Raw genomic sequence first — 11,746 nt, forward strand, 5'->3', positions numbered from 1 at the left:
TAGCATCAGCAGCAACAGTGGCAGTAATGGTAAGAGCAGCAGTACTAGTAGTAGTAATAACAGTAGTAGTAGTAATAGTAGTAATAACAGTAGTAGTAATAGCAGTGGTAGTAGTAGTGTTAGTAGTACCAACCGTAGAGGTATTAGTAGTAGCAATAGCAGTAGTAGTAGTAGTGGTAATAGTAGCAATAGCAGTAGTAGTGGTAGTAGTAGTAGTAATAGCAGTAGTGGTAGTAGTGCCAACAGTTGAGGTAGTAGTAGTAGAAAAAACAGTAGTAGTAGCACCAACAGTAGAGGTAGTAGTAGTAGTAATAGCAGTAGTAGTACCAACAGTAGAGGTAGTAGTAGTAGTAGTAATAGCAGTAGTAGTGGTGATCCCCCCGGTCCCAAGACCTAAAATTGTGTCCAAAATTGCACAGCACTAAAATCACAGGACAATCGCACATCACCTGCACCTCAAATCACATTCAAATCTAATGTGAAGGGGTCCTAGGGATGACTTGTACCTCATCTGATACTTCTCTGGAAAAGATTGGGATCAGCCCTCAAAATGTAATCCTGAGGGCTGTTTGGATTGAAATCAAAGAAAACAAATTGCAGCTTGCTTTTCACATTGCAGAGCGTGCGTTTGAGCAGCAGCGGAAAAAGGCCGCATTTGATTTAAACGCCTGTCCATAGCGGCCCTTATACTGCTGACAGATCTGCACTATAACTACTTGCCGACTGGGCTATAGCCAAATGACATCTACAGCACGATCGTCCAGTTCTGGGAGGGGGTCTATTGACGTCTTCCCAGAGACCCCCACGAGCACCTCGGGGCGCACATCGGGTGTGTTCTGTGATCACTCTGTCCTTCAGACACAGCTGGTCACAGATCGATGTAAAGGACCAATCACAGCGGCCCTTTACCATGTGATGAGCTCTGTTCATTCACAGCTCATCACATGTTAACAAGTGCTGGTTATTGACATTTCCTTTCCTCAGCGCTGTCACTGTGTGAGGAAAGGAGAGCCAATAACCAGCGATCCTGTGACAGGGGACATTTACACTGACTATCAGTGTGTCCCCATCAGTGCCAATCAGTGCCGCCTCATCAGTGTCCATCAGTGTAACATATCAGTATCCATCAGTGCGGCCTCATCAGTGTCCATCAGTATAACATATCAGTGTTCATCAGTGCGGCCTCATCAGTGTCCATCAGTATAACATATCAGTGTCCATCAGTATAACATATCAGTGTTCATCAGTGTAACATATCAGTGTTCATCAGTGCGGCCTCATCAGTGTCCATCAGTATAACATATCAGTGTTCATCAGTGTAACATATCAGTGTCCATCAGTATAACATATCAGTGTCCATCAGTATAACATATCAGTGTTTATCAGTGTAACATATCAGTGTTCATCAGTGCGGCCTCATCAGTGTCCATCAGTATAACATATCAGTGTCCATCAGTATAACATATCAGTGTTCATCAGTATAACATATCAGTGTTCATCAGTGTAACATATCAGTGTTCATCAGTGCGGCCTCATCAGTGTCCATCAGTATAACATATCAGTGTTCATCAGTGTAACATATCAGTGTCCATCAGTATAACATATCAGTGTCCATCAGTATAACATATCAGTGTCCATCAGTATAACATATCAGTGTTTATCAGTGTAACATATCAGTGTTCATCAGTGCGGCCTCATCAGTGTCCATCAGTATAACATATCAGTGTCCATCAGTATAACATATCAGTGTCAATCAGTTTAACATATCAGTGTTCATCAGTATAACATATCAATGTTCATCAGTGTAACATATCAGTGTCAATCAGTGTAACATATCAGTGTTCATCAGTGTAACATATCAGTGTTCATCAGTATAACATATCAGTGTTCATCAGTGTAACATATCAGTGTTCATCAGTATAACATATCAGTGTCAATCAGTGCAACATATCAGTGTCCATCAGTGCCACCCCATCAGTGGCAATCAGTGCCGCCTCATCAGTGTCCATCAGTGTAACATATCAGTGTCAATCAGTGTAACATATCAGTGTCCATCAGTGCCGCCTCATCATTGTCCATCAGTGCAGCTTATTAGTGCCACCACGTCAGTGCCCATCAGTGCAGATTATCAGTGCCCATCAGTGGAGCCTCATCAGTGCGCTAATTATCAGTGCATTCCCGTCAGAAACAATCAGTGCCACCTCACTGGTGTCCATCAGTGCAGCTTATCAGTGCTGCCACATCAATGCAGCCCCGTTAGTGCCCACCAGTGCAGCCTATCAGTGCCCATTAGTGCAGCTTCATCAGTGAAGAAGAAAAATGACTTATTTGCTAAATTTTAAAACGGAAACAAAGACAATTTTTTTTTTTTTTGTTCTTTTTTTAAACCTTTGTTCTTTTTTAGTTTGTTTAGCAAAAAATACCCCCCCCCCCCAGTGGTGATTAAAAACCAGCATAAGAAAGTTCTATTTGTGTGAAAAACATGATAGAAATATAATTTGTGTACAGTGTTCTATGACCTCACAATTGTCATCCACAGAGTGACAGCCCTGAAAGCTGAACATTGTCCTGGGCAGGAAGGGGGTGACAGTGGCCGGTATTGAAGGGGTTAAACATGGCTTTCCACATATTATTTCTTATACAGGATATAAATAAGGACGGCGGTTTGCAGCGAGTTTTATACAAAGAAAATACAAAAAATGGATTGCATATTACATTCCAAAGATAAAGATGAGAGCCTGTAGGATGCGGAGAGTCCTGATTGGATACAATGTTGCCCTTTGTGTCTTTGTGGTCGCTCCTCTGGCCGGTGTCGGGGGTATTGGTGTGCAAATAGAGGGGAGGGGATGAGGATGACGGATCTGATCGGGAGTCCAGAGGGGTAGACCTAGGAAGCCGGGGGGGGGTGGTTTTCGGCTCCCACCATTTACCTAAAATCTCAGCGACGCAAGAAATCGCCGCTCACCTTCGCCACACTAGACGGATTTCCGCCTTTCTCCAGCCGATGTAACAATGTCACCATGAAGCGCCTTCTGCCACTCACACTGCGGTCACACCCGAGCGTTTCTTAAATCTGCCACAAAACGCACAAAATTGCGCATTTTTGCGATGCGTCTGCTGCAATCGCAGGAAACGTTTGCAGTGCCATTAAATATGAATTCCCCCTCCAAGTATGGGTAGCAGACGTGCGTTTTTCTGTCGAACAAAACGCACTACAACTACGGCAAAACGAGTGTCTTCTGGGCGTTTGTTTGCGACACGCGTTCAGGTGGGAGCGGGAACATGTGTGAATGGGGCCAGAAAGATCAAACTGAAATGGACAGTTTAAAAAAATATATATTTACATTTAGTTAATGTGGCTGGCGTTTTTGCATTGAAGTCAATGGGATGCGATTTTGCACTGAAGTCAATGGAGCGCGATTCTGCATTGACGTCAGTAGGGTTTTTTTTCTTTGCACTGAATGCAATGGGATGCGGTTTTGCATTGACGTCAATGGGAAGCGATTTTGCATTGACGTCAATGGGAGGCGATTTAGCATTGAAGTCAATGGGGCACAAATCAACATTGCAGTCAATAGGGGGTGTTTTTGCATTAAAGGCAGTGGGATGCGATTTTGCATTGACGTCAATGGGCAGCAATTTCGCATTGATGTCAATGGGAAGAGATTTTGCATTGAAGTCAATGGGGCACAATATTGCATTTCAGTCAATAGGGGGTGTTTTTGCATTGAAGTCAATAGGACGCCATTTTGCATTGCAGTCAATAGGGGGTGTTTTTGCATTGACATCAATGGGACACGATTTTGCATTGAAGTCAATGGGGCACGATTTTGCATTGCATTCAAATGGGGGGTGTTTTTGTATTGAAGTCAATAGGATGCGATATTGCATTGCAGTCAATATGGGGTGTTTTTGCATTGACGTCAATGGGACGTGATTTTGCATTGAAGTCAATGGGGCACAATTTTGCATTGCAGTCAATATGGGGTGTTTTTGCATTAAAGGCAAGGGGACGCAATTTTGCATTGACGTTAATAAGATGTGATTTTACATTGCATTCAATGGGGCATAATTTTGAATTGCAGCCAATAGGGGGGCGTTTTTGCATTGAAGTCAACGGGACGCGATTTTGCGTTGCAGTCAATAGGGGGTAATTTTGCATTGAAGTCAATGGGACATGATTTTGCATTGAAGTCAATGGGTTGTAATTTTGCATTGAAGTCAATTGGGAGCAGCACGTCATTAATCGGCGAAACACAGATAATCGTATTTTTGGCCAATGTCCGATATATCCAAAACCGAGAATTCAGATTTTGCGGATCGCCGCAAAATCACGTGCGTTTTGGCACCTTTTTCTCCTATGGGCAAAATGCGGATAACACCATTTTCGGCCGATATGTTTCGGCCCCCGAAGTTTCAGTGCATCCCCATTGTATGCAAGAATTATACAGTATCTCTCAAAAGTAAGTACACCCCTCACATGTTTGTAAATATTTTCTTCTATCTTTTCATGTGACAACACTGAAGTCACATGACACCGGGAGGGAAAATGGCTAATTGGGCCCAATTTGGACATTTTCACTTAGGGGTGTACTCACTTTTGTGGCCAGCGGTTTAGACATTAAAGAGGGAGTCCTGTGAAATTTTTTTTTTTTAAAGTCAGCAGCTACAAATACTGCAGCTGCTGACTTTTAAAATAAGGACACCTGTCACAGGGTCCAGCGATGTCGGCGCCCGAGGCCGAACCGTCCCTCGGTCCTCGGATGCTGCCGCCGCCATCTTCGGTATGGGAATCAGGGAATGAAGCCTTGCGGCTTCACTTCCCGGGTTCCCTACTGCGCATGCGCGAGTCGCGCAGCGCATGGTTCCTATATATATGGTTCATATATATATATATATATATATATATATATATATATATATATATATATATATCTTAATTTCCATTCATTGCACATCTATATTGCTTTATTTTACGCAGCTTTTTTTTTTCTTTATTGTTGTTTTTTTATTTTTTTTATACATTTTATATATATATATATATATGTATGTATGTATATATCCCAATCTTCATTTCCATTCATTGCACATCTATTGCTTTATTTTTCCTGGTTCAGTCCTGATATGCTGGGGTGGCAGCTTTTTTTATTTATTTATTGTTGTTGTTTTGTTTTTTTTAATACATTATATATATATATATATATATATATATATATATATATATATATATATATATATATATCAAATCATTTTTTGCAGCCATTACCTTTTGTGCCACCACCCCCTCCCTTTAGAATGTAAGCTCTACGAGCAGGACCCTCCTGTACCTTTTGTATTGAACTGTACTGTAATTGTGTTGTCCCCCTTATACATTGTAAAGCACTGAGTAAACTGTTGGCGCTATATAAATCTCGTATAATAATAATAATAATAATAATAATAATAGATAGATAGATAGATAGATAGATAGATAGATAGATAGATAGATAGATAGATAGATAGATATGTGTGTGTGTGTGTGTGTGTGTGTGTGTATATATATATAGATATATATATATATATATATCTATATATATATATCTATATATATAGATATATATATATAGATAGATATAGATATATCTATATCTATATCTATCTATATAGATATAGATAGATATAGATATATATATCTATATATATATATATATATATATATATATATATATATATAATGTATTAAAAAAAAAAAAACAATAAAAAAAAAAAAAACTGCCACCCCAGCATATCAGGATTGAACCAGGTAAAATAAAGCAATATAGATGTGCAATGAATGGAAATGAAGATATATATAATGTATTTAAAAAAAAAAAAAAAAAAAAAAAAAAACAACAATAAAGGAAAAAAAAAAGCATATCAGGTGTGAACCAGGTAAAATAAAGCAATACAGATGTGCAATGAATGGAAATGCAGATTGGGAAGGCATCCTCACGAATTCACAACTTTCCTGCACAGGTTTTATAAAAAGCAGAGCTGGGAGGGAGAGAGGAAAGGAGAGGCAGCCCAGCGCGAGGCGTCACAACAAGAGATCTCCTTATTGGGAGTCCCCCAGCTACATCCTGTCTCCATATATGGGCATTTACGTCACGGCCGCATCACTGGAGACTCCTGAAATGGAGAGCTCCCCAGCAGCGGAAGATCAGAGGCAGCCGCCTGCCGCATATATAAAGGAGGCTGCGGGGCCGGAGCATGGTGACAGTCTCTCTGCACACAGCCCAGCCTGCAGCATCCAACACACAAGGAGGAGAGCTGCCATTGTACAAGGAGCATCCTTCATCCATGCAGCTGAGAAACATGGAGCCCTCCTGCCAGGATTATCCCAAATTCCACCAGGACTTTGACCTGAAGGAAGAAGGGGAGCCAGCATTGGGGTCCCCAGACCCCCAGACCAGGGAGGACCCAGGGGCTCACCTTGCTGAAGGTAAGAGAAAGATTTATTTTATTTCATTTTATTTTTTATTTTTTTGCACGCTGGAAGGTTTGATGTATTTTTTATTAATCTGTGCATGGAAGATAGAGGAGCTAAAAATAATCCTCATAAATTCCTTCGGTCGCCCGCGCTCTCTACGATAAGCGCGTGGGGAATTAACACTTTCCTCTACTTAATAAGATATTTAATGGAAGAATGCAATTAAAAAAATAAAATAAAAAATGGGTTGGCCTCTAGTCTTTTAAAGTTGTCAACCTCAGCTCACCAGCTGCAATTCCAAATCAGGCTCATGTGCACTGGTCCCTTAAAGGGTCAGTCCACCCGAAAAGGGAATAGTTCAGATATAGATGGGCTGAACCAGTCCCTGACTTCTTATGTCTTGGGTTTTCCATCAGTGAGATCCCTCTGCTATAACTTCCAGTGTTCCTCCCCTTTGGGAATTTTGGGTGTTGTGTGTTTAGCCTCTTTTTTTTCTATAAAGAATTCAGCAGGGATGATGGGAGCCCCTTATAACGGGTGCATTAGATGTGCAGATGCAGAAACTCAGCATAGAGATGGTGGGAGCCCCCCTCATGATGGGCACAGCAAATGTGCTGGAGTCTTGGAGACCCTCATAATGGGGTATGCAGAGCCAGGAACTCAGTGCAGAGATGGCGGGAGCCCCTCATGATGGACACAGCAGGTGGGCAGACCATGGACCCCCTCATGATGGGCACAGCAGATGTGCTGGAGTCTTGGAGACCCTCATAATGGGGTATGCAGGTGGGCAGACCAGGGAACCCCTCTTGGTGGGCATAACAGAAGTTCTGAGCCAGGAACTCAGTACAGGAGTGGTGGGACCCCCCCCATAAAGGGCACAGCGGATGTACAGAGCCAAGAAGTGGCTCAGGAGTGCAGGAGTGGTGGGAGTTCCTCCTGATGGGCACAAAAGGTGGGCAAAAAGGGGAGCCCCTCATTTTGGGAACCCCTCATGATGGGCACAGCAGGTGGGCAGAACAAGGAGCCCCTTATGGTGGGAACCCCTCATGATGGGCACAGCAGTTGAGCAGAACAGGGAGCCCCTTATGGTGGGAACCCATGGTGGGAACCCCTCATGATGGGCACAACAGGTGGGCAGAACATGGAGCCCCTCATGATGGGCACAGCAGATATGCAGAGCTAGGAACTCAGTGCAGGAGTGGTGGGGGCCCCTAGTGATGGGCACAGCAGGTAGGCAGACAGGGGAACTCGGTGCGGGGATGGTAGGGGCCCCTCTTGAAGGACACAGCAGGTGAGGAGACCCAGGAACTCAGCACAGGGATGGTGTGAGCTCCTCATAAGGGCACAGCAGGTGGGCAGACCGAGAAACTCAGTGCAGGGATGGTGGAAACCCCTCTTTAAGAACACAGCTGGTGAAGAGGCCCAGGAACTCAGCACAAGGATAGTGGGAGCCCCTATTGGTGGGCACATCAATGAGTGCAGGGATCTCATCAATAGAGTCCTGAAATATCAAGTTTGGGGGGACTAACCCTTTAAAACAGAGGGAAAGCAGGGAGCACTTCCTACCTTAAGTTGATTGACAATGTATAGTGTCTTGTTTCATACACCAGTAGGGGGTAGAGGAGGTGTTTGGGCAGCTTGGGCTCTTTCCAGTGGTATTGGGATACAGCAAAAAAAATTGATGTAGGGGTAAAACAAGCACATTGCTTGGGTGGGGAGGGGATTGATTAAAGCATGGACTGGCATGGACAGGGTTAACAGTATTGAAAGGTATGTTTTTTTGCTGACTTTTCCTTCAATCCCTAGAGCTCTGGTTTGAGATTTTGGGGAAGGAGGACAGTAGATGCATTTTTATTTTGGAATAGGTTATTCATTGTGATGACTAAACAATGTTGGAGCTGTTAAATGCCACACATGTGTATAGTGGGGGAAGATGCAAAGCATCATACTTACTCAGTTATTTTGTTCTTTGTCCCTCAGGAACGTTTGTGAGCCCATCCAATGATGATGATAATCCTGACTACTTCTTCCTGAGCAGTCAACCCTCCCCACCCCTCCCTCTGAACTACTCCGGGAGCTTCTTCATTGAGACAGGACCCGAGCATTCCCATGAACAGGAAGCCCTCTTTAATCTGATGTCTGGCATCCTGGGTCTGTCACCTTTCTCTGCACCACACAAAGTCCACCGGCAAGAAGCACTCTATTCCATTCCTGAGGCCCTACAGAATCATATGGACCTTTACTCCCAGCCCAACCTCAACATTTCTGTCCAGCAAGGGTACCCCAGCCAGTTGTATTCTGCCTTCAGTAGTACAGAGGACCTCCATCAGGTGCCCAGCTCCCCCAACCTGGGCAATTCCTGCACCAACCAATGTTTCTTTGAGTCTAAAAATATGCCAAGCAAGCAGGAAATGGACTTGTCACCCATCTCGCCTGCCTTGGATTCATTTAATGCTCAATGGGAGCCCCAGACATCTCAGAACTTTGCCTCAACGTCTTACTCATTGGAGGGATTTTTGCCCTCTGAAAACTCCTCAACTGTGTTTCACCCAATTGAGTCTAAGGTAGAAAATATGATGTCTGCCTGCTGCCAGCCTCATATGAATGGTGTGGTGGAGGAGTCAGTTATGTACAACACTATGGACTTCACTTGCCAGTCAGAGGCATTCCAGACCTCCCCCTGTGACTTTGCTGAGACCAAAATTGACTTAAAGTCTCAGATCTTGCTCGATGCCAAGTACCAGCTCAACCAGCAGATGCCAGGGATGCTGAGCACAGAGGAAACCATTCAATCTTCTCCAGTCATCTCCACAGATTTTCTGGGACTTTCCCCAACAGCTGACACCATTCCTCCACCCAGTTCTAGCAACCCCTTGGTAGAGCCCAGAAGGAAATACCGAAGGAATAAGTTTCCAGCCAAATGCTTCCGACCCAAACCCAATGAGAAGGCCTTTGCCTGCCCAGTGGAGAACTGCATCCGGAGCTTTGCCCGCTCGGACGAGCTCAACAGGCACTTGAGGATCCATACTGGGCATAAGCCCTTCCAGTGCCGTATCTGCCTGAGGAACTTCAGCCGCAGTGACCACCTGACCACCCACATCAGGACCCACACTGGGGAGAAGCCTTTCTCCTGCGACCTCTGTGGCCGGAGGTTTGCCAGGAGCGACGAAAAGAAGCGACACAGCAAGGTCCACTTGAAGCAGAAAGCCAGGACTGAGGAGAAACTGAAGGGCCTTGGCTTTTATTCCCTGGGCTTGTCTTACCCTACCCTGTGAAGCAAACAAAGTCTTCATTTGGTCTGAGCTCACCTTTTACCTTGGAGATGTTGCCTCCAACTGGTCGCCCAGCTAGTCCCAGTACTCTTCTGGATGACCTAGCCTGATTTGTAGCTCGGCTGTCACCTGCATGGCTCAGTATTCTGTCATCTTTACAGCGTGATGTATACATAACTGTAAAACTCAATGTATCATCTAAGCAATGTTTTAATGGCTGTTACCTCGGCTATATGGCCAGCTGTGTTTTGGAGCTTACTTCAGAGGTGGACAGCTTCCTAAAATGCCTGTAGACATTGCCATCTACGTATGATCTAGGTGCTATTTAACAACAAGCCCTCTCTTCGTATAAAAAATGTCTCTACGACTTTAGTACCAAGTTAGATCTGGAGCTTAGTACATCACCACAGATGTGGACAGCTGCAGAATTAACCTGTAGTCAATGCCATACACTTGTGATCCAGGTGGAACATCATGCCTCTATGACTATATTACCAACCAAGTTCTGGAGCTTAGTTCAGCACCACCGATGTGGACAGCTCCTGCCATAACCTTGTGGTCTAGACGGAACATGATGCCACTTTATGACTACATTACCAACCAAGTTCTAGAGAAGGTTCAGCACCTTCGAGCCGAACAGCTCCCTCCTAAGCCTGCAGTCAAAAGCCAATAAACGAGTACAAGGAGCAGAGGAAAGAAGCAAGCCAAGTTCTATGGTTTGATAGACTGTACAATGAACAATGTATGAAATGACCTTTGGCGTCATATAAAGACTTATTTATATATATATATATGGACTCCTTACACTATTGTAGGAAACCTTTTCAGTTGATATGAGCCTATTAACCCCCCCCCCCCCCCAACTCCTTTGTTGTCAGGCACTTAGTAAGCTGGTTTCCAGTCTGTGATTGATGCTGCTATTGTACAAAACTGATTCAAATACTCTATGATTATTCTTCTTTTTTTTTGCTGCTGTAAGAAGACTGTCTTGAGATTTGTACACAGATGGTTTTTGAATTATTTTTAGATCGAACAAGAACTGTTATATACGCTTGTATTTTTTTTTTTTTTTGTACACACTGCTGAAGTTTCTCTGTCAGCTTCTGTTGAACTTATCATTTTTGTAAAGGGAAAAAAATGTTGTTCAAATGAAAAAGAAATTGTCTATTTTTTCAAAGAAATAAAGTTGGCTGTGTCCCACGAAAAATGTTTTGGTGTCTTCTTAAATTGCACAAATTGTTGTGAATTATCATAATAAAGTACAGTTGCAATCAAACAATGACTTTTGCTGGCAGTTATATCTTCTCGTGGTGTCAATGGGGGTTATCTGTGTAATTTGGGGGGTTCTGGGTTTTGCCTCCACGTGAAAAAAGGAAAAATAATGAAATTGGTTTAATTTGTGAACTTATTGGTCAAAGTTATGTGGAACACTATCTAAAGGTTGAAGTTCAGGCGTTTCCAATTTTAGACAATTCTCTTCCATGCTTGTGGCTACAGTTTGGGGAAAGGCCTTTTCTGTTCTGACTGTGCCCCTGTGTACAAAGCCAGCTCCATAAAGTCATGGTTTGATGAGTTTGGTGTGGAGGAACTCGAGTCGCCTGCAGAGCCCTGTCCTTAACCCTACTGAACACGGGCTCTCAACCCTACTGAATACAAAGCCCTGACCTCAACCCTACTGAACACAGAGCTCTGACTCCAAACCTACTGAACACAGAGCCCTGACTCCAACCCTACTGAACACAGATCCATGACCTCAACCCTACTGAACACAGAGTCCTGACCTCAACCCTACTGAACACAGAGCCCAGACTCCAACCCTACTGAACACAGAGCCCTGACTCCAACCCTACTGAACACAAAGCCCTGACCTCAACCCTACTGAACACAGAGCCCTGACCTCAACCCTACTGAACACAGAGCCCTGACTTCAGCCATACTGAACACAGAGCCCTGACTCCAACCCCACTGAACACAGAGCCCTGACCTCAACCCTACTGAACACAGAGCCCTGACTCCAACCCCACTG

The 11,746-nt window shown here is 43.8% G+C and overlaps 1 protein-coding gene across 1 annotated transcript; it reads left to right on the forward strand.

The window, feature by feature from the left end:
* Window positions 1–5,702: 5,702 nt before the first annotated feature.
* EGR4 (early growth response 4) lies at window positions 5,703–10,939 on the forward strand. Its single transcript, XM_073611149.1, has 2 exons — window positions 5,703–6,460; window positions 8,429–10,939. The coding sequence occupies exons 1-2, from the start codon at window positions 6,229–6,231 to the stop codon at window positions 9,721–9,723; spliced, it is 1,527 nt and encodes a 508-aa protein (XP_073467250.1). The 5' UTR covers window positions 5,703–6,228; the 3' UTR covers window positions 9,724–10,939.
* The last annotated feature ends 807 nt before the right edge of the window (window positions 10,940–11,746 follow it).

Source organism: Aquarana catesbeiana, linkage group LG01 (assembly GCF_042186555.1).
Source record: "Aquarana catesbeiana isolate 2022-GZ linkage group LG01, ASM4218655v1, whole genome shotgun sequence".
Lineage (NCBI taxonomy): Eukaryota > Metazoa > Chordata > Amphibia > Anura > Ranidae > Aquarana > Aquarana catesbeiana.

Bases quoted from the DNA above. Each gene is read 5' to 3' on its own strand.
- EGR4 (XM_073611149.1), top strand. From the start codon at position 6,229: ATGGTGACAGTCTCTCTGCACACAGCCCAGCCTGCAGCATCCAACACA. The intron at 6,461-8,428 runs GTAAGAGAAAGA...TTTGTCCCTCAG, and splicing joins AGGGGCTCACCTTGCTGAAG to GAACGTTTGTGAGCCCATCC.